Genomic DNA, 22371 nt, shown 5'->3' with positions numbered 1-22371 from the left:
TTTAAGTGTTCCCTTTATTTTTTTGAAAAGTGTATTTTAACTAAATATATTGTCAGAAAATGAGCTATTCTGACATCAAGACTTCATATTTTTTATGGCTTTATCTGTAAAAAGAAAATGTAATATTTTTGGCTCCTGAGTCTTCTAATAGGCAGGACTTTGTGTTCTGCAGAGGTCACTTCTCAGCAGTGATCTCATTATTTCCACAGGCTGGAGAACATTGAAAGTCACCATCTTTACTATAAAGCTGGAGGCAGATGACCTATTATCCCCTATTGACAATAAGCGATGGATCATGGACAGAAAATAAATGTATTTATTCTATCAGCAAAAAATTATCTTGTTTCAGTAACTGGTTTTAGGGAAAATCTGTGATAATATTCATTCTTCTATTTTATTAACTTCTACAATCCTTTTCTTAGATTGACCCAAGTGCTGATACAAGTTTTCTTGGCTGGGTCATAGCAGCCTACAGTTTGGGACAGATGGTTGCATCTCCTTTGTTTGGTTTATGGTCTAACCACAGGCCAAGAAGAGAACCTCTGGTGGTCTCCATATCTATACTGGTAGCCGCTAGCTGCCTTTATGCCTACGTGCACGTTCCGGTCTCGCACAACAAGTATTACATGCTCATTGCCCGAGCATTAGTTGGTTTTGGATCAGGTATGTTATTCCAAAGTTTTTGTAAATTTACAAAAGTTGTTACACATTACGAGGAGAATGAGCACTAATCTGACCTGTAGATGTGGGATCTGTTGTAATCTAGGAAATGATTAAGCAGAGAATTGTCTGTGGCTTGTATAATAGCACTGAAATGTAGTCTTAAAGGGAACCTGACATGTAAAATAACACTATTAAACTGCAGATATGGGGTTAATCTGCAGGTTAATAATGTTCAGACTCTGTGCGACACCCTGCCATTGAGAGGAAATGAACTTTATTCCTCCTTGCAGCATTCAGTCTTCATAGGTGTGCTGCCAGCATGGCTTCAGACACCGCTCTATGTATAAAGAGTAGCGGCTGTAACCACGTCCCCCCGCAATGACTGCCAGCCGGCCCTAATGCTGATCATGCTGTCAGTCAGTACCAGGGGGAAGTGGGCGGTTACAGCCACTGCTCTCTATACACAAAGCGGTGTGTGTAACCATGGCGGTGCCACCCCTATGACCGGAAGCTGAATGCTGCCAGGAGGAATAAAATTAATTACCTTCCGGCAGCGGGGCTCTCAGTGCTGGCGCTGCTTGGTGTCAGAACGCTATTAACCTGCAGATTAACCCCATATCTGCAGGTAAATAGCGTTATTTTACATGACAGACTCCCTTTAAGTCGGGTTGACATATTGCACCTGCAGTGTGTTGTCTTGTATTTTTTGTTGCCATGGCTTCTGAAAATCACAGCAAACCAATGCAATTTTGCAGCTATTGGTTAAAAAAAAAATGATCACAACGTGTGAATGCAGACTAAGTTCCCACAATGAGTATTTGGTGCCTTTTTCCACTATATATTTTTTGTGTTAAAAAAATGCAGCATATTACCGTGTTAGCAAAGTGGATGGGATTTATATAAATCTCATGCCCACTATGTGTGGTGTTTTTTGTTTTTTTTTGCTTCTTTACACTACGGAAACTAACCTGCTGTGTGATTTTGAAATCTGCAACATGTCCATGTCTTTTGCAATAAATATGCGTTTAAAAAAAATAACGACATGCAGTAGACATGAGGTTTATCCCATACTCCTAGTTTAGGCTTAGAAATACTGATGTAAAATACTGACCAAATACTGAACATGTGAATGTGACCTAATAGTTGTCCTGTGGACAGATTATCCCACCTGCGCTGTGGATCTCTGCAGCTCCTCTAGAGTGACCATGGGCCTCTTGGCTGCTTCTCTAATTAGTGCTCTCCTTGCTTGGGATGTCAGTTGAGATGGATGGCCATGTCTTGGTAGGTTTGCAGTTGTGCCATACTCCTTCCATTTTTGGATGACTTTTTGAACAGATCTTTGTGAGATATTCAGAGCTTGGGCTATTTTTTGTTACCTAACCTTGTTTTACTCCTCTCCACAACTTTATCTCTGACCTGTCTGGTGTGTTCTTTGGATTTCACGATGCTGTTTGATCCCTAATATTCTCAAACAAACCTCTGAGGCCTTCAAGGAACAGCTCTGAGAATAATTTACATACAGGTGGACTAAAATTAACAATAATTTTGTGACTTCTGGATGGCAATTGGTCACTCAGGGTTTTATTTGGGTATGTTAGACTACAGGGGGCTGAATACAAATGCACATATCCATTTTTTTAGATTAATATTTTTAAAATGAATAGAAAACCATGTATCACTTCCTTTACAGTTCACAAATACTTGCTACTTTGTATTGGTGCATCACATAAAATCCCAATAAAATATATTTAGGTTTGTGGGTGTAACATGAAAAAATGTGGAAACATTTATTGTGTATAAATACTTTGCAAGTGCAAACTATGGTGATGAAAGGTTCATACCTAATGAAGTTTGCATATTGTTGGCAACATACCCCATTTGGACATGTTTGCTGCTTATGCTTATCTATGCAGGTTCTCTACTGTTGTCTATGGAAGTTCTTATTGTTTGATTAGGCTTACTAATTAAAGAAATGTAACGTTTATTAAGCAATTTTATAAATAAGGAACCTGTCCGCTGCCATAGTATTGAGGGCCTTCTTGTCCTATACTTTATTTTGTGCACTCTAGGAAATGTAGCTGTTGTTCGGTCATATGTCGCTGGTGCAACCTCCCTATCAGAAAGGACAAGTGCTATGGCTAATATTAGTGCTTTTCAAGCTCTTGGATTTATCCTTGGTCCTGGTAGGTATGTTATTATGGTCTGTTGAGTAAGTTTTAGGCCTGTAATTTTAGGGTAAGACATTAAGTAGAATAATTCTGATTTCCAGCATTTCAGGCTGCATTTACATTAATTGGAGAAGTAGGAGTGACCTTCACAGCCATCGACCTCCAAGTGAACATGTACACTGCACCATCGCTTATGGGTGCTTTTCTTGGCATTGTGAATATAATTTTGATCTTTGCAATATTCAGGTAAGGACAGTCCAGTTGTTGGCTTGCTCTGGCTTACACTGCCTACTGATGAAATATTCCTTATGAAGTCTAAACCCAAAATATCTTCTTTCAGAGAACATCAAGTTGATGACCATGGAAAGAAAATAGGAAGCATAAACTATGCATCTGAAAGTATGTATACTATTTTGGGTTATTATTCAGCCCCCAGAGCTGTGTGAATGTGCTTATTATTCTACATGAAACAGTACCCCCAGAACTGGCATCAGGATGGGATATAGCTTTCCAAAATATGCAGAATTTTCCTCTATGTAGAGGCTGTGGGTTTTCAGCAACACTTACTGGCACATGCTGTTTATTGGTATAAGCTACTATTCTAAAAATCATCCAGTAATTTGGCTAGGTTGGGTGACAGCATCCAGAAAACAGCAGGTCTTTTGGGATGGTATAAGTATGCAGTGGCGACAAGTACCTACCACTAGATGCCCAATGGTGAAACAATGGGCATGTGCACCTAAGGCTCATTGATCTGTGTGGAGCCTGGTCCAATCCCACAGAAAAGCTCCTATAGCATATATTGCTGGCCATAAGGCCACATTCACACGATCAGTATCTGGTCAGTATTTTACATCAATTTTTGTAAGCCAAAATCAGGAGTGGGTGATAAATACAGAAGTGGTGACGTGTTTCTATTATACTTTTCCTCTGACTGTTCCACTCCTGATTTAGGCTTACAAATACTGATTGTGTGAACGTGGCTTAATAATGTGTCAGAACACAAAGAACATGACGGCTCTCTGTCTATGGGGCTGTGTAGCCACAAATTGATCAGAGAACCCATTCTGATCCCTACCCACTGCTAGTAATAGCTTACGATGGGCAGGTGAGCGTCACTACTGAACCATCGAGCAGTTGGCGTAATGTGATGAATAATGGTTTATGTGCATGGCTGGGTGTGCGCGTGTCACTTAGCTGGGGAAGAGATGGCATCAGAATGTACTGTGAGAAAAGAGCATCGTAGACCACGTTTTAGGCTATGTTCACACAAGTTGGGTTTTTCAGCTTTTTTTGCTGCAGATTTTTATGCAAATTTTCAGCTGCATTTTTCAGTACCAGCAAAGTCTATGAGAAACCAGAATTCTCTGTTCACACATCTTTGGGGTTTTTTTTGTGCATTTTGTGCTTTGGTTGGGTTTTTGGAAAATAGAGCATGTCACTTCTTTCAGCGTTTTTTCACCCATTGGAAGTAATGGGTGGTGAAAAAAACGCTGAAAAACATACCAAAATTTGCATCAGCGTTTCAGCGTTTTTTTCAGAGTCTTTGATGGCAAAATAGAATGGGGAAGGACAGTGAAAAAAAACGTATAAAAAACGCATCAAAACCAGCATTTTTAACGCTGCAGATTTGTGACTTTAAAAAAAACCAACATGTGTGAACATAGCCTCACACTATATACTGCAATACTGTTGGTTATAGTATAGTAAAATTTAAAAATCTACATATAAAATACATAAACATTCTGAATTCCCTCCCTCCTTAAAAATAAAGACGTTTTAAAAGTAAAAAAACGTTGGTATTGTCTTGTCTGTAAAAGTCCGGTCTATTAATTAACCTTTATTGTAAATGCCATAAATAGAATAAAAAATGAAAACACCAGAATTGTGGTTTTTCAATCACCACACCTTCTTCCAAAAGATGCAATAACAATCAATCAAAATGTCGTATGTACACCCACATTGGTATTAATAAAACCATCAGCTCACTATGCAAAAATCAGCATTCTCACAGCTCGATTGATGGAAACATAAAAACATTATGGGCCTGGAAAAATGGTGATACAAACCAATTATTTATTTTTTATAAAATTCATAATTCTTTTTTTCACCACTTGACACCAAAAAATCTATTGAAGTTTGTATAAATGGAATTGTACTGAACTGGAGAATAATGTTTCCAGATCATTTATACAATCCAATAAATGCTGTATAAATCAAAAGACAATGGTGAAATTATTATTATTTTTTATGCTATAGGAAAATAAATGATTTATTTCATAACTATTTACTCGTCCCATAAAAAGCAAACCTTGATACTTGCCCATGAGACAAGAAAGGTGTCTGTTTTTTACTCTCCATGTATAGGCCTAGTAGTGTCTGGATGTTCCCTTTATACAGGACGGTCGTTTTGCTCACTTGCCGGGTGATTGGCAGCCTGATTAGACAAGCCAATTTTTGGCAATGGTTGTTCCTAGGAACGCTCGCTCCCAACAATCGTCCAGTGTAAATGCAGCCTTACTTGTATCTGAACAGTGTTCTCACTGACTTTCTTGTAGGCACAGAGACCGTAAACGAGCGTGAAGAGCCTGTTGACCAGATTGCCGTAGTCTCATCAAATATTCTATTCTTCATAATTTTATTCATATTTGCCATTTTTGAGACGTACGTATTCACAAATTGTCATTTACATGTATTAAATTGGCTATAGGGATTATGTTAGTGTATCTATATATCTATACCACTAACTATTTAACTTTTCTATACTTTTATCTGTGTACTTATAGATCTTATCTACATAAAAAGTGCAGGAACTCTTAGTACACTGTTCACAAGCTGCATGATGTCTAAGGCTCCGTTCTCACAAGTATTTGGGGAGTTCTTGATGTTGCACATTTTCTACAGCATTTCTTATGTCATGTTTTTGATACTTCCTAGTATTTGGCTTTGACAACTTTATTGATAGTCATGTGTGGATTAGATGCATTTTATTCGTACTCCCATGACAGCACCACGAGAGAGAGGATCCGCCCATCATGGACAGGAAACCTACAGGTTAAAAAGGGCGGCACCTCTCTCCCGCCTCAGTTTAGGTTTCCTGTCCTTGATGGGAGACCTCTCAGGCTTACCTGCAGGATGAAGACTGTCTCTTGCCCCAGATGTAATCGTCAGGGTGTTGGAGCAGTGAAGGTTTCCACCCTAGGTCAGTCCTGGAACTCTGGAGACACCACGGCAGGGCTCACTGGGGCACCTCCGTGTGCGTTGCGGCAGGCGTGACTTCCCCTCTCATGGAGCTAGATGCCCGCCATGTGTGGAGCCGCATGCGGGCATCCCCCCCCGTGCTATACTGTGATCCTTGCCGCGCCGGCGGGGAACGTGAAAGGCGCGGCCCTATGACGTGCTTCCGGTGCGTCGGGGACTCCAACGGAAGTGGGCGGAGCTCGCGCGCGCAACCAGGAAGCCGCATGCGAGCATGATGACCCCGGAGCAGTAGTCCAGGAGCGTTCCGCTGGTACTGCAAACAGCGGCGATTAGCCCACTGGGGGGGGGGGGGGGGTGGGAGGTGTGAATTCTTCCAGAGCACCTAATAAACAAAAGGAGAAAAAAAAAAAAAAACTCCACACAGGTACCAGGTATGGCCAGTATAAAAAGTTACTGGCAGCATACGGAGGTGCTTCCTAGCCCATTGTTTTTTGCCTTGTTAAACATGGGAGATAAACAGGAGCAGCTATCACCTCAGCAAGAGCAACTGCTTCAGGAGCAGCCCTCTGGGGAGCCCTCACAATTGGCGGTGCAACGACGTTCCCGGTCTGGGTCCAATTGTTCGGCTAGAAAATTCACCGCAAAAAGCAGGAAAGAAGGTCCGGTGGTTCGGCGTGATTCTCCGCCGGTTAAGATGGATACTTCTGCTTCTACAGTCATGGCCAAAAGTATTGAGAATGAGACAAATAGTAATTTTTCCAAAGTTTACTGCTTCATTTTTTGTAATGGCAATTTGCATATACTCCTGAATGTCAAAGAGTGATCAGCTTAACAGCAATTACTGTACTTGCAAAGTCAATATTTGCCCAGAAAATGAACTTTAACCCCGAAAACACATTTCAACATCATTGCAGTCCTGCCTTAAAAGGAGCAGCTAACATCGTTTTAGTGATTGATCCATTAACACAGGTGTGGGTGTTGATGAGGACAGGGCTGGCGATCAATCAGTCATGATTAAGTAAGAATGACATCACTGGACACTTTAAAAGGAGGCTGGTTCTTGGTATCATTGTTTCTCTTCAGTTAACCATGGTTATCTCTAAAGAAACACGTGCAGCCATCATTGCACTGCACAAAAATGGCCTAACAGGGAAGAGTATCGCAGCTACAAAGATTGCACCTCAGTCAACAATCTATCGCATCATCAAGAACTTCAAGGAGAGAGCTTCCATTGTTGTCAAAAAGGCTCCAGGGCGCCCAAGAAAGACCAGCAAGCGCCAGGACCGTATCTTAAAACTGTTTCAGCTGCGGGATCGGACTACCAGCAGTGCCGAGCTTGCTCAGGAATGGCAGCAGGCTGGTGTGAGTGCTTCTGCACACACTGTGAGGCGGAGACTCTTTGAGCAAGGGCTGGTTTCAAGGAGGGCAGCAAAGAAGCCACTTCTCTCCAGAAAAAACATCAGGGACCGACTGATATTCTACAGGGAGTGGACTGCTGAGGACTGGGGCAAAGTCATTTTCTCTGATAAATCCCCTTTTCGATTGTTTGGGACATCTGGAAAACAGCTTATTCGGAGAAGAAGAGGTGAGCGCTACCACCAGTCTTGTCTCATGCCAACTGTAAAGCATCCTGAAACCATTCATGTGTGGGGTTGCTTCTCAGCCAAGGGAATCGGCTCACTCACGGTCTTGCCTAAAAACACAGCCATGAATAAAGAATGGTACCAGAATGTCCTCCAAGAGCAACTTCTCCCAACCGTCCAAGAGCAGTTTGGCGCCCAACAATGCCTTTTCCAGCATGATGGAGCACCTTGCCATAAAGCAAAGGTGATAACTAAATGGCTCATGGAACAAAACAGAGATTTTGGGTCCATGGCCTGGAAACTCCCCAGATCTTAATCCCATTAAGACCTTGTGGTCAATCATCAAGAGACGGGTGGACAAACAAAAGCCAACAAATTCTGGCAAAATGCAAGCATTGATTATGCAAGAATGGACTGCTATCAGTCAGGATTTGGTCCAAAAGTTGATTGAGAGCATGCCAGGGAGAATTACAGAGATCTTGAAGAAGGGGCAACACTGCAAATATTGACTTGCTGCATTAACTCATTCTGTCAATATAACCTATTGGTACTCATAATATGATTGCAATTATATTTCTGTATGTGATATAAACATCAGACAAACACTAATAAAAACCAGAGGCCAGCAGATCATGTGAAAATATAATTTTGGTGTCATTCTCAAAACTTTTGGCCATGACTGTACGGTACCAAATATTCCATGGGGTAAGTGGAATCTTCGTGAAACTTCTACTAATTCTTCTTCATCCTTCTCTATCTATAACTTTCTTTCAGAGCAAGAAATGTTCATTTAAGTCTAAACATAAGGAATGTGCCCTATGCAGCAATCCGCTCCCTGATGCGTATGTTAAGAAATTGTGCCAACCTTGTATTGACAAGGTAATGACCGAAGAAACCCCGTGGTTTTCCTTAGGCCTAAAGACTTTAATTAGAGAAGAAATGGGCAAGGCTTTGCAAGGGAATTCTGAGTCCAGGCATGTTCCCCAGGACCCTCAGCCAGGCTCGGACTCTTGATATCTCAAACATTTCTTCCTCCTCTCTCTCTTCTTCTGATAGCGAATCTGATAGACAGTGTTTTCCTCTGCAGGAGGTTGATGCCTTGGTGAAAGCTGTCCGGACCACCATGGGCATTGTAGACACGAGACCAGAAAAATCTGTAGCAGATGTAATGTTTGGGGGTTTAGGACAAAAGAAGAAGAGATGTTTCCCAATAAATACAATAGTCAAAGATCTCATTGATAGAGAGTGGCAAAAGCCAGACAGGAAGGGCAGCATTCCTCCCTCTTTCAAAAGTAGATATCCATTTGATGATGCCACTTGTACCTCTTGGTCAAAAGCACCAAGGTTAGATGCTGCCATTGCTAAGGCATCAAAAAAGTCTTCTCTCCCATTTGACGACATGGGAGCATTGAGAGACCCCCTAGACAGACGAGCCGATACCTTCCTGAAAGGTGCATGGGAGACAGCTGCAGGAGCCCTGAAACCAGCAGTGGCAGCCACCTGCACATCCAGAGCCCTGATGGTTTGGCTGGAACAGTTAGACAATCAACTAAAGGAGAGTCCAGGAAGGAGATTATTTCTTCCCTTCCCCTGGTACAGGGTGCAGCGGCCTTTCTTGGTGATTCGTTGGCGGACTCAGACTGGCAGCAAAATCATCAGCTCTATCAATTGCTGCTCGGCGAGCCCTTTGGATTAAATGCTGGCCTGGTGATGTACAAACGAAGTCTAGGCTTTGTACAATTCCTTGCGAGGGGGAATATCTTTTTGGCCAGACCATGGACGAACTGTTGGAAAAAGCCGAAGATCCTAAGAAGGGATTCCCATCTGTACCTCTACCCTCTTTTAAGAAATCGTTTCGGAAAAAGAAATTTCTCTGAAGAAGATTTTTCAGAGAACAAGAAAAATTCGAAGAAAGAGGTCGTAAAGGTAGAGGCCTACTCTTTGGTTCTTCTTCCAAAAATGAGCAGAAGCCAGGGAAATCACAGTCGGCCCAGGTGGGAGGGAGATTTTCGTTATTTTTCCCAGCTTGGGAACGTATTTCACATAGTAATTGGATTTTGAACCTAATTAGGTTTGGTCTTAAATTTCAATTTCAAACCCTTCCTTACAGAAGATTCATGATTGTTCCCTCTAGCTCCTCCCCAGAACGGCAGACTGCCCTCATATCGGAAATTCAAGTCCTAATAAAGAAAAACATCCTGATTGAGGTTCCGGATTCAGAAGAGGGTCACGGATTCTACTCCCCGGTTTTCCTGGTCACCAAACCAGATGGGTGTTTCAGGACAATCAAATTTAAGATCCTTTAAATAGCTTTCTTAAAATAGACACCTTTAAAATGGAATCCTTAAAAACGATAATAAAATTACTTTTTCCCCATTGTTATATGGTAGTTCTGGATCTTAAAGACGCATATTGTAGCGCCGGCGTCCCTGCCCTCTGCTAGGCAGGGACGCTGTTCCCCTCACCTCTCTGCTCCGTGCCCGGCGTCCTCCTCCCGCTCTGCTGGCAGCGCGCGCTCCTTCCCGGCCACTGTGCTTAGGGCGCGCGCGCTCTCCCTCCCTCTTAAAGGGGCCGCGCGCGCCGTCCTAAGGAGTCCCCGGCCAATGGCCGGAGTACTTCACCATATATAAGGCACCTCCTCCAAAATGGAGGTGCCCGAGCAATGTTGTTGCACTGTTCACTACTCTGCTTCAGCCCTCAGGTCCCGTTGCCAGTTACCTGCCAGATTCCTGCCAGCTTGCTGTCTTATTCCTGCCTGATATTCTGCTACCTGCCTGCTAGCCTGAGGTCCGACGGTCTGCCTTCCAACTCCTGTCAGTCTGTCTATGGACCAGCTTGCCCGCTCACCTGGGAGCGCACATCTGCTACCTGCCTGCTAGCCTACCTGGAGGCTCCGCCGTCACGTGCTGTGACCACCTGCCTGTCCAGTGACTCCTGCCCGCTCACCTGGGAGCGCTCATCTGCTGCCTGTCTGCTAGCCTACCTGGAGGCTCTGCCGTCACGTGCTGTGACCACCCGCCTGTCCAGAGACTTCTGCCCGCTCACCTGGGAGCGCTCATCTGCCGCCTGTCTGTTGGTCTTCCTGGAGGCTCCGCCGTCACATGCTGTGACCACCCGTTTATCCAGAGACTCTCGCCTGCTCACCTGGGAGCTCACGTCTACCATCAGCCGCCACAGGTCGTACCAACCCTTTACCCAGAGACTGCCCCGGTCACTTGCCGTGACCATCTGCCCGTTCATCCAGAGACTGCCCCGGTCACTTGCCGTGACCATCTGCCCGTTCATCCAGAGACTGCCCCGGTCACTTGCCGTGACCTCCTGCCCGTTCTTCCAGAGACTGTCCCGGTCACCTGCTGTGACTGCCTGCCTGGTCGCCACCCGCTCCCTTACAAGGACCGCCCCCTTGTATAGTAGCTCAGAGGTTCCGCCTCCCAGACCCGTTTCAGTTTGCTCGGGCCATGGAACCCGGTGGCACCCAAGCTCCCTCGCTCTCGGACCTGTGTCATGAACTGTCCCGTCAGAGGTCCCAACAGGAGTCCATCCTGGGTCACCTGCGGAATGTCAATTCTCGCCTGGACACTCTGACTGCTCCGCCAGCAACCTCCGCCAGTGCCATGACTCGCAATCCGGCAGCTCCGCTGCCCACTAATACCATGGTATCCTACCCCGGACCCCGGCTTTCTGCACCTCCTCGCTTCGGAGGCGACTCCGCCCAGGCTCGGGGCTTCATAAATCAGTGCACCCTGCACTTTGAACTCTTGTCCCACCAGTTTAACTCCGACCGGGCCAAAATTGCCTTCATCATGTCCCATCTCACCGGGGAGGCCCTGGCCTGGCTAAATCCTCTATGGGACAGAGGAGACCCCCTGGTGTCCGACTTGCCTGCCTTTCTCACGGCTTTCCGGAAAGTCTTCGACGAACCCGGACGGAAGACCTCATCCGCATCATCACTGCTACGCCTCCGTCAGGGAAGTCTCACCGTGGGCCAATATGCCATACGGTTCCGTACCCTTGCCTCGGAGCTGGCCTGGGATAACGACGCTCTGGTATCTGTCTTCTGGGAGGGTCTGTCCGGCCGTATTAAAGATGAACTTGCCGGTCGGGACATTCCTACCACTCTCGATGACCTAATAACTCTTGCCACCCGGATTGACCTACGGTTCCAGGAGCGTGCCAAAGAGGTCACCCGTGAGAGGAGGTTTCCACGTCTAGCTCCTACTTTTCAGAAACCCGTCACTCCCTCCGTCTCTCCCCAGGTACACTCTCCTGAGCCTATGCAGGTCGACCAGACCAAGATGGTCAAAACCCGTCAGGACTTACGTCGTGCCGAGGGGAGCTGCTTCTACTGTGGCAGTAAGGAGCACCGGATCCGTGCCTGCCCGGAGAGGTCGGGAAACACCTGTGTCTAGGTTCGCTCAGAGAGGTCGACCTAGACAAGAATAAATCCTCTCCATCTCTGCTGCTGTCAGTCTCAATCGTCTGCGGGGAGAACCGTTATTTCGAACTAGCCCAACTTGACTCTGGAGCAGCCGGGAATCTTATTTCACAGTCCCTGGTAGAGAAATACCGCATCCCCACCAAACCTCTGGCTGTACCCTTGTCTGTTGCTGCCGTGGATGGGGGTCTCTTACCACGCCCCATCCAACTCATCACCGAATCCATTACTCTGCAGGTGGGAATGCTGCATTCTGAGAGTATCTCCTTTCATGTTCTGCCTGGACTCTCTCACGCCCTCTTGCTAGGTCTACCTTGGCTCCAGAGACATGCACCCATGCTTGACTGGCAGACCGGAGAAGTCCTTCGCTGGGGACAGGACTGCCATAAGACCTGTCTGGTTCCCGTCCATCCCGTCCGTCCTTCTCCTACCCCAGCTAATCTACCTGGACTTCCGATTCCTTATTGGTCTTATGCTGATGTCTTTAATAAAAAGGAGGCAGAGACACTACCCCCTCATAGACCATACGACTGCCCTATCGACCTGTTACCCGGTACTACTCCTCTCCGTGGGCGTATTTATCCATTATCCGCTGCTGAGACCCGGTCGATGTCCGAATATATTGAGGAGAATCTGGCCCGGGGATTCATCCGGAAATCTACCTCCCCAGCGGGAGCAGGCTTCTTTTTCGTAAAAAAGGACGTCTCTCTCCGTCCCTGTATAGACTATAGAGGCCTTAACCAGATCACGGTGAAGAATAAGTACCCCCTTCCGCTCATTCCGGAGTTATTTGATCGTCTGAGGGGGGCTAGAATGTTCACCAAACTGGACCTCCGTGGGGCGTACATCCTGGTTCGTATCCGTCAGGGGGATGAATGGAAGACGGCATTCAACACCCGGGACGGCCACTATGAATATCTGGTAATGCCCTTTGGTCTCTGTAACGCTCCTGCCGTCTTTCAAGAGTTGGTCAATGACATCTTCCGGGACCTTCTCTACTCCTGCGTAGTGGTGTACCTGGACGACATCTTGGTCTTCTCTCCGGATCTCCAGACTCACCGGAGGGACGTTAGTCAGGTCCTGCTCAGGCTCAGGCAGAATCGCCTCTTCGCTAAATACGAGAAGTGCCTCTTGGAGCAGACCTCGCTTCCGTTTTTGGGCTACATTATTTCTCAGACCGGCCTACGAATGGATCCAGAGAAACTGTCTGCCATCGAGAAATGGCCTCGACCGGAGGGGTTGAAGGCCATTCAGCGGTTCCTGGGCTTCGCCAACTACTACCGCCTCTTCATACCACACTTCTCTTCCCGGACTGCCCCAATTTCCGCGCTCACCCGTAAGGGTACTAATCCCAAAGAGTGGCCGCCCGAAGCAGAGGAGGCCTTTCTTTCCTTAAAACAGGCCTTCTCTTCCGCCCCTGTGCTGCATCGCCCGGACGGCAACAAGCAGTTCTTCCTGGAAGTTGACGCCTCCTCCTCTGGAGCCGGATCGGTACTTACTCAAAAATCATCTTCCGGGAGGATGGTAACTTGCGGCTTCTTCTCTAAACTCTTCTCCTCCTCAGAGCTCAATTATTCCATAGGAGACCGAGAGTTATTGGCCATCAAACTGGCATTGGAGGAGTGGCGTTACCTGCTCGAGGGGGCTCTTCACCCGGTAATAATTTACACTGACCACAAGAACTTGGCTTACCTCCAGCATGCCCAGAGACGTAACCCGCGCCAAGCCCGGTGGTCCTTGATTTTTGCTCGCTTTGATTTTGTTCTTCATTTTCGCCCGGCTGACAAAAACGTCAAGGCGGACGCCTTGTCTCGATCCTTTCTGGTGTCTGATCTCGAGGAAGATCCGAAACACATCATCGATCCCGCCAGAGTAATGCAGGTGGCTCCCGTGAGTCTAAATCGTCTCCCTCCCGGAAAGACGTTCGTATCATTACCTGATCGGGAGAAGATCCTTCACTGGGGTCACTCGTCTAAACTGGCTGGCCACGCCGGTCAGAAAAAGACCCTCCAGCTTATTACCCGGCACTACTGGTGGCCTACCCTGCACAAGGACGTAATAGACTTTGTTTCTGCCTGTGTGTCCTGCGCCCGCAACAAGGTTCAAAGACATCTGCCAGCCGGTCGCCTCCTTCCGCTTTCTGTACCTGCTGCCCCCTGGCAGCATATAGCAATGGACTTTATAACTGACCTCCCAGTCTCTGCCGGTTGTACGGTCATTTGGGTGGTCGCTGACCGCTTCTCCAAGATGGCTCATTTCGTTCCCCTGCCAGGCCTCCCGTCTGCACCCGAGCTAGCTAAAGACTTTATTCGTCACATCTTTCGTCTTCATGGCCTGCCCCTCCACATCGTGTCGGATCGTGGGGTACAGTTCACCTCATGCTTCTGGAGAGCCACTTGTAAACTGCTAGACGTCACCCTGGACTTCTCTTCCGCTTACCACCCACAGTCCAATGGTCAAGTGGAGCGGATCAATCAGAACCTGACCAGTTACCTCCGGCACTTCGTTAATGCCCATCATTCAGACTGGGTGGATCTCCTACCATGGGCCGAGTTCTCTTATAACAATCACAAGAGCGAATCCTCCTCCAAATCCCCGTTTTTTTGTAGTCTTCGGTCAGCATCCTCGGATTCCTTTTCCTGTCTCCACCTCTGTGGACAACCCGGCTGCGGAATCTCTCGTTAGCAAATTTTCCTCCATTTGGGAGAGTACCCGATCCGCACTCCTTCAGTCGTCCGAACGGATGAAAAGACACGCTGACAAAAAACGCCTGGATCCTCCACAATTTCGTCCTGTAGATAAAGTCTGGCTCTCATCTAAATATGTCCGACTCAAGATACCTTCTTACAAGTTAGGGCCTCGGTTCATCGGTCCTCTGGAGGTCATCAGTCAGATCAACCCGGTGGCCTATAAATTGAAACTCCCGGCCAACTTACGGATCCCTAACTCCTTCCATGTATCTCTCCTCGAACCTGTGGTACTTAACTCTTTTTCCAAGTCTACAGGTACGCCTCCTGCTCCGGTTTCTGCTGAGGACGAGTTTGAGGTAGAGAACATTCTTGCCACCAAAAGGGTAAGAGAAAAGACCTTTTTTCTAGTAGATTGGAAGGGGTTTGGTCCTGAGGAGAGAACGTGGGAGCCCCGGGAGAACATCCATGCCCCTCTTATCCTTGCTAAATTTCTGTCTGGCCTAAAAAAGGGGGGGTACTGTAGCGCCGGCGTCCCTGCCCTCTGCTAGGCAGGGACGCTGTTCCCCTCACCTCTCTGCTCCGTGCCCGGCGTCCTCCTCCCGCTCTGCTGGCAGCGCGCGCTCCTTCCCGGCCACTGTGCTTAGGGCGCGCGCTCTCCCTCCCTCTTAAAGGGGCCGCGCGCGCCGTCCTAAGGAGTCCCCGGCCAATGGCCGGAGGACTTCACCATATATAAGGCACCTCCTCCAAAATGGAGGTGCCCGAGCAATGTTGTTGCACTGTTCACTACTCTGCTTCAGCCCTCAGGTCCCGTTGCCAGTTACCTGCCAGTTACCTGCCAGTTACCTGCCAGTTACCTGCCAGTTACCTGCCAGATACCTGCCAGATACCTGCCAGATACCTGCCAGCTTGCTGTCTTATTCCTGCCTGATATTCTGCTACCTGCCTGCTAGCCTGAGGTCCGACGGTCTGCCTTACAACTCCTGTCAGTCTGTCTAAGGACCAGCTTGCCCGCTCACCTGGGAGCGCACATCAGCTACCTGCCTGCTTGCCTGAGGTCCGACGGTCTGCCTTCCAACTCCTGTCAGTCTGTCTATGGACCAGCTTGCCCGCTCACCTGGGAGCGCACATCTGCTACCTGCCTGCTAGCCTACCTGGAGGCTCCGCCGTCACGTGCTGTGACCACCTGCCTGTCCAGTGACTCCTGCCCGCTCACCTGGGAGCGCTCATCTGCTGCCTGTCTGCTAGCCTACCTGGAGGCTCTGCCGTCACGTGCTGTGACCACCCGCCTGTCCAGAGACTTCTGCCCGCTCACCTGGGAGCACTCATCTGCCGCCTGTCTGTTGGTCTTCCTGGAGGCTCCGCCGTCACATGCTGTGACCACCCGTTTACCCAGAGACTCTCGCCTGCTCACCTGGGAGCTCACGTCTACCATCAGCCGCCACAGGTCGTACCAACCCTTTACCCAGAGACTGCCCCGGTCACTTGCCGTGACCATCTGCCCGTTCATCCAGAGACTGCCCCGGTCACTTGCCGTGACCTCCTGCCCGTTCTTCCAGAGACTGTCCCGGTCACCTGCTGTGACTGCCTGCCTGGTCGCCACCCGCTCCCTTACAAGGACCGCCCCCTTGTATAGTAGCTCAGAGGTTCCGCCTCCCAGACCCGTTACACATATTACCATGTTCCCATTTATAAGGACGATCAAAAGTATTTGAGGGTGGCCATTGAAATAAGTGGGGTGGTTAAACACTTTCAGTATACTGCACTTCCCTTTGGGTTAGCTATAGCCCCGCAAATTTTTACCAAACTAGTGGCAGAGGTTATGGCCCATATAAGAGAAAAAGACATCTTAATAATCCCTTACCTTGATGATTTCCTGATAGTGGGAAACTCCTTTGTTCAATGCGAGGCCCACCTTCAGGTAACTATCTCTGTCCTGGAAGGACTAGGTTGGTTTCTAAATTTGGAAAAATCTAGGTTGACTCCACTAAAAGCTCAATAGTTTCTAGGGGTCATTGTAGATTCTGAAAGACAGTTGTGCTATTTATCAGAAGAAAAGATTGCAAAAATCCAGGGCTTAGTAAGACATTGTATGGATAGACCCTCTATGTCACTCCGTAAAGCCATGTCATTATTAGGGACCTTGACCTCGAGTTTTACCGCAGTGCGTTGGTCCCAATTTCACTCAAGGGCACTTCAATGGGATATATTGTATAATGATTCAATCCTAGATGAACATCTAGACCGGGAGTTTACTTTGGCCCCTCGTTCCCTACAATCCCTTCGTTGGTGGTTGGTACACACTAATCTTTCTAGGGGAGTCCCTTGGGAATGTAAACCTACTGCAGTCTTGACTACAGATGCAAGTGGTACAGGTTGGGGTGCTCATTTTGAAGGTAGCCTAATTCAGGGGACCTGGTCAGAAAATGAGGTACGGTTTTCCTCAAATGTTAAGGAACTTTTGGCGATTATGTGTTCAATAAGTTCCTTGTATATTTACAGAGCCAGGATGTCCGTATACTCTCGGACAATCAAGTCTCAGTAGCATATATAAATCATCAAGGGGGAAACCCGTTCAAAAGACTTAATGAGAGTAGCAGACAAACTTCTTCAGAATGCAGAGGATCATTGTCTCTCCCTTTCTGCTGTTCATCTAAGAGGGAAGGAAAACGTCACAGCAGATTTTCTCAGCCGTACTTCCATAAAAGAAGGAGAATGGTCCTTGAACCCTCAGATATTCTCCAGGATTGTGGCAATGTGGGGTCTTCCAACAGTGGACTTGTTTGCGACAAAATCCAATCGGAAGGTGACAGCGTTTTGTTCCCTAAACCCCAGGGAAAGACCCCTGACAGTGGACGCCTTCATGGTTCCCTGGGAGTTCCCTTTGGCATATGCATTTCCTCCCATGATCCTGCTTCCGTCAGTTATAAGAAAGATCAGGGCTGACAAAGCCAGAATAATCCTCATATGCCCCTTTTGGCCCAAGAGACAGTGGTTCCCTTGCCTCCGGAGAATGTCCATATCAGACCCCTGGGTTCTTCCGGAGATTCCGGACCTCCTCACTCAGGGTCCGGTTTCCCATCCTCCAGCCTCAAATCTCCATTTAACGGCATGGAATTTGAAAGGGCGCTGTTAACCAGTAAAGGTTTCTCCTCAAATGTAGTGAACACTCTCTTATGTGGCAGAAAACCCGTTACTACCCGCATCTACGCTAGGACTTGGAGGAAGTTTCTGTCCTTTTCAAAATTTAAACCAGAGGATGGGCCCCCTATTGGGAAAATACTAGAATTTCTGCAGCGGGGTTTAGAACAGGGCCTTACCACTAGTACATTGAAAGTACAAGTGGTGGCTTTGGGAGCCTTGTTTTCCTCCGATATAGCGGCTAATTATTGGGTAGCACGGTTTATAAAAGTTTCTTTTAGGTGTAGACCTATTATTAAAACTAAATCCTCTCCCTGGGATTTAAATCTAGTCCTAAATGCCTTGACTAACCCTCCCTTCGAGCCCCTAGATTCAGCCTCCCATAAAATTGTTCTTCTTAAAACAGCCCTATTAGTTGCCCTGACTTCAGCCAGAAGAGTAAGTGACATACAGGCTCTTTCTATATCCCCACCATTTACTCAAATTCTGGATGATAGAATTGTATTAAGACCTGACCCAGCCTTTCTTCCAAAGGTAGTCACTCGGTTCCATAGGACTCAGGAGATTAATCTTCCAACTTTTTGTTTTCCCCCTAAAAATCAGAAAGAGGAGAAACTACACACATTAGATGTTAGGAGGTGCGTACTTAAATACCTGGAGGTTTCACACAGTTTTAGGAAAGATAGTTCCCTATTCATATGCCATCAGGGGACTAGGAAAGGTTGTAAAGCTTCAAAATCTACGATTGCGAGGTGGATTAGAGAGGCCATCTCCCTCGCCTACTCCTCAGGGGATAAGGAAGTACCGGAGGGGTTGAGGGCTCATTCCACCAGAGCAGTAGCAACCTCCTGGGCGGAGAAGACAGGGGTTTCCATCGAAGACATACAGTTATATGAAAAAATTTGGGCACCCCTATTAATCTTAAGCTTAATGTTTTATAAAAATTGGTGTTTTTGCAACAGCTATTTCAGTTTGATATATGTAATAACTGTTGGACACAGTAATGTTTCTGCCTTGAAATGAGGTTTATTGTACTAACAGAAAATGTGCAATCTGCATTCAAACAAAATTTGACAGGTGCATAAGTATGGGCACCTCACCAGAAAAGTGACTAATATTTAGTAGATCCTCCTTTTGCAAAAATAACAGCCTCTAGTCGCTTCCTGTAGCTTTTAATGAGTTCCTGGATCCTGGATGAAGGTATTTTTGACCATTCACTTTACAAAACAATTCCAGTTCAGTTAAGTTTGATGGTCGCGCGAGCATGGACAGCCCTCTTCAAATGATCCCACAGATGTTCAATGATATTCAGGTCTGGGGACTGGGATGGCCATTCCAGAACATTGTAATTGTTCCTCTGCATGAATGCCTGAGTAGATTTGGAGCGGTGTTTTGGATCATTGTCTTGCTGAAAGATCCATCCCCTGCGTAACTTCAACTTTATCACTGATTCTTGAACATTATTGTCAAGAATCTGCTGATACTGAGTGGAATCCATGCGTCCCTCAACTTTAACAAGATTCCCGGTGCCGGCATTGGCCACACAGCCCCAAAGCATGATGGAACCTCCTCCAAATTTTACTGTGGGTGCCAAGTGTTTTTCTTGGAATGCTGTGTTTTTTTGACGCCATGCATAACGCCTTTTTGTATGACCAAACAACTCAATCTTGGTTTCATCAGTCCACAGGACCTTCTTCCAAAAAGAAATTGGCTTCTCCAAATGTGCTTTTGCATATCTCAGCCGACTCTGTGGCGTGCTTGCAGAAACGGCTTCTTTCGCATCACTCTCCCATACAGCTTCTCCTTGTGCAAAGTGCGTTGTATAGTTGACCGATGCACAGTGACACCATCTGCAGCAAGTTGATGCTGCAGTTCTCTGGAGGTGGTCTGAGGATTGTCCTTGACTGATCTCACCATTCTTCTTCTCTGCCTTTCTGATGTTTTTCTTGGCCTGCCACTTCTGGCCTTAACAAGAACTGTCCCTGTGTTCTTCTATTTCCTTACTATGTTCCTCACAGTGGAAACTGACAGGTTAAATCTCTGAGACAGCTTTTTGTATCCTTCCCCTGAACAACTATGTTGAATAATCTTTGTTTTCAGATCATTTGACAGTTGTTTTGAGGAGCCCATGATGCCACTCTTCAGAGGAGATTCAAACAGGAGAACAACTTGCAAGTGGCCACTTTAAGTAGCTTTTCTCATGATTGCATACACCTGGCTATGGAGTTCAAAGCTCAATGAGGTTCCAAAACCAAAAAAAGTGCTTTAGTAAGTCAGTAAAAAGTAGGTAGGAGTATTTAAAACAAGAAAATGATAAGGGTGCCCATATTTATGCACCTGTCAAATTTTGTTTGAATGCAGATTGCACATTTTCTGTTCGTACAATAAACCTCATTTCAAGGCAGAAACATTACTGTGTCCAACAGTTATTACATATATCAAACTGAAATAGCTGTTGCAAAAACACCAATTTTAAGAAAACATTAAGCTTAAGATTAATAGGGGTGCCCAAACTTTTTCATATAACTGTACAGTGCAGACCAAAAGTTTGGACACACCTTCTCAGTTAAAGATTTTTCTGTATTTTCTTGACCATGAAAATTGTACATTCACACTGAAGGCATCAAAACTATGAATTAACACTTGTGGAATTATATACTTAACAAAAAAGTGTGAAACAACTGAAAATATGTATTATATTCTAGGTTCTTCAAAGTAGCCACCTTTTTGCTTTGATTGCTTTGCACACTCTTGGCATTCTCTTGATGAGCTTCAAGAGGTAGTCACCTGAAATGGTCTTCCAACAATCTTGAAGGAGTTCCCAGAGATGCTTAGCACTTGTTGGCCCTTTTGCCTTCACTCTGCGGTCCAGCTCACCCCAAACCATCTCGATTGGGTTCAGGTCTGGTGACTGTGGAGGCCAGGACATCTGGCGTAGCACCCCATCACTCTCCTCCTTGGTCAAATAGCCCTTACACAGCCTGGAGGTGTGTTTGGGGTCATTGTCCTGTTGAAAAATAAATGATGGTCCAACTAAACGCAAACCGGATGGAATAGCATGCCACTGCAAGATGCTGTGGTAGCCATGCTGGTTCAGTATGCCTTCAGTTTTGAATAAATCCCCAACAGTGTCACCAGCAAAGCACCCCTACACCATCACACCTTCTCCTCCATGCTTCACGATGAGAACCAGGCATGTAGAGTCCATCCGTTCCCCTTTTCTGCGTCGCACAAAGACACGGTGGTTGGAACCAAAGATCTCAAATTTGGACTCCTCAGACCAAAGCTCAGATTTTCACTGGTCTAATGTCCATTCCTTGTGTTCTTTAGCCCAAACAAGCCTCTTCTGCTTGTTTCCTGCCCTTAGCAGTGGTTTCCTAGCAGCTATTTTACCATGAAGGCCTGCTGCACAAAGTCTCCTCTTAACAGTTGTTGAAGAGATGTCTGCTGCTAGAACTCTGTGTGGCATTGACCTGGTCTCTAATCTGAGCTGCTGTTAACCTGCGATTTCTGAGGCTGGTGACTCGGATAAACTTATCCTCAGAAGCAGAGGTGACTCTTGGTCTTCCTTTCCTCATGTGAGCCAGTTTCTTTGTAGCGCTTGATGTTTTTTTCAACTGCACTAGGGGACACTTTCAAAGTTTTCCCAATTTTTCAGACTGACTGACCTTCATTTCTTAAAGAAATGATGGCCACTCGTTTTTCTTTACTTAGCTGCTTTTTTCTTGCCATAATACAAATTCTAACAGTCTATTCAGTAGGACTATCAGCTGTGTATCCACTTCTGCACAACACAACTGATGGTCCCAACCCCATTTATAAGGCAAGAAATCCCACTTATTAAACCTGACAGGGCACACCTGTGAAGTGAAAACCATTTCCGGTGACCACCTCTTGAAGCTCATCAAGAGAATGCCAAGAGTGTGCAAAGCTGTCATCAAAGCAAAAGGTGGCTACTTTGAAGAACCTAGAATATAAGACATATTATCAGTTGTGTCACACTTTTTTGTTAAGTATATAATTCCACATGTGTTAATTCATAGTTTTGATGCCTTCAGTGTGAATGTACAATTTTCATAGTCAAGAAAATACAGAAAAATCTTTAAATGAGAAGGTGTGTCCAAACTTTTGGTCTGTACCAGGCTGCCACCTGGTCTTCTCCCTCCACCTTCTATAAGCATTATAGATTGGATTTGGATGTCTCTTCTGATCTCACCTTTGGGAGAAGGGTGCTTCAAGCTGTGGTCCCTCCCTAGTCTCCTTTCGTCTCTGTAATTCTTTCATGGTGCTGTCATGGGAGTACGAATAAAGCCTTAGTTACTTACCGGTAACGGGATTTTTCGGAGCCCATGACAGCACCCTTATATTCCCTCCCTACACTGGTGTTTTTTCGTACTGCCGTAGAATTAATTTCCTTTTTTTGCACCCTCGGGGGGAAGTTAGTGAAAGTAATTGGTTTAAAGTGAATTTGTTTTGTTGTTATTAACCTTGGC

The 22371-nt window shown here is 46.2% G+C and overlaps 1 protein-coding gene across 1 annotated transcript in view; it reads left to right on the top strand.

The window, feature by feature from the left end:
- The window catches only part of MFSD8 (major facilitator superfamily domain containing 8), a 41525-nt gene that overhangs the window by 7773 nt on the left and 11381 nt on the right, over window positions 1–22371 (top strand). Inside the window, exons 5-9 of the mRNA XM_073655764.1 lie at window positions 423–663; window positions 2733–2846; window positions 2933–3077; window positions 3172–3230; window positions 5390–5495. Of these exons, the coding sequence (XP_073511865.1) occupies window positions 423–663; window positions 2733–2846; window positions 2933–3077; window positions 3172–3230; window positions 5390–5495 (665 nt within the window). The remainder of the gene's footprint in view (window positions 1–422; window positions 664–2732; window positions 2847–2932; window positions 3078–3171; window positions 3231–5389; window positions 5496–22371) is intronic.

Source organism: Phyllobates terribilis, unplaced genomic scaffold (assembly GCF_046119375.1).
Source record: "Phyllobates terribilis strain yellow unplaced genomic scaffold, ASM4611937v1 Scaffold_1__5_contigs__length_1240528914, whole genome shotgun sequence".
Classification (NCBI taxonomy): domain Eukaryota; kingdom Metazoa; phylum Chordata; class Amphibia; order Anura; family Dendrobatidae; genus Phyllobates; species Phyllobates terribilis.
The sequence above is the reverse complement of the archived record's forward strand: the minus strand, read 5'-3'. Positions and strand labels throughout refer to the sequence as shown.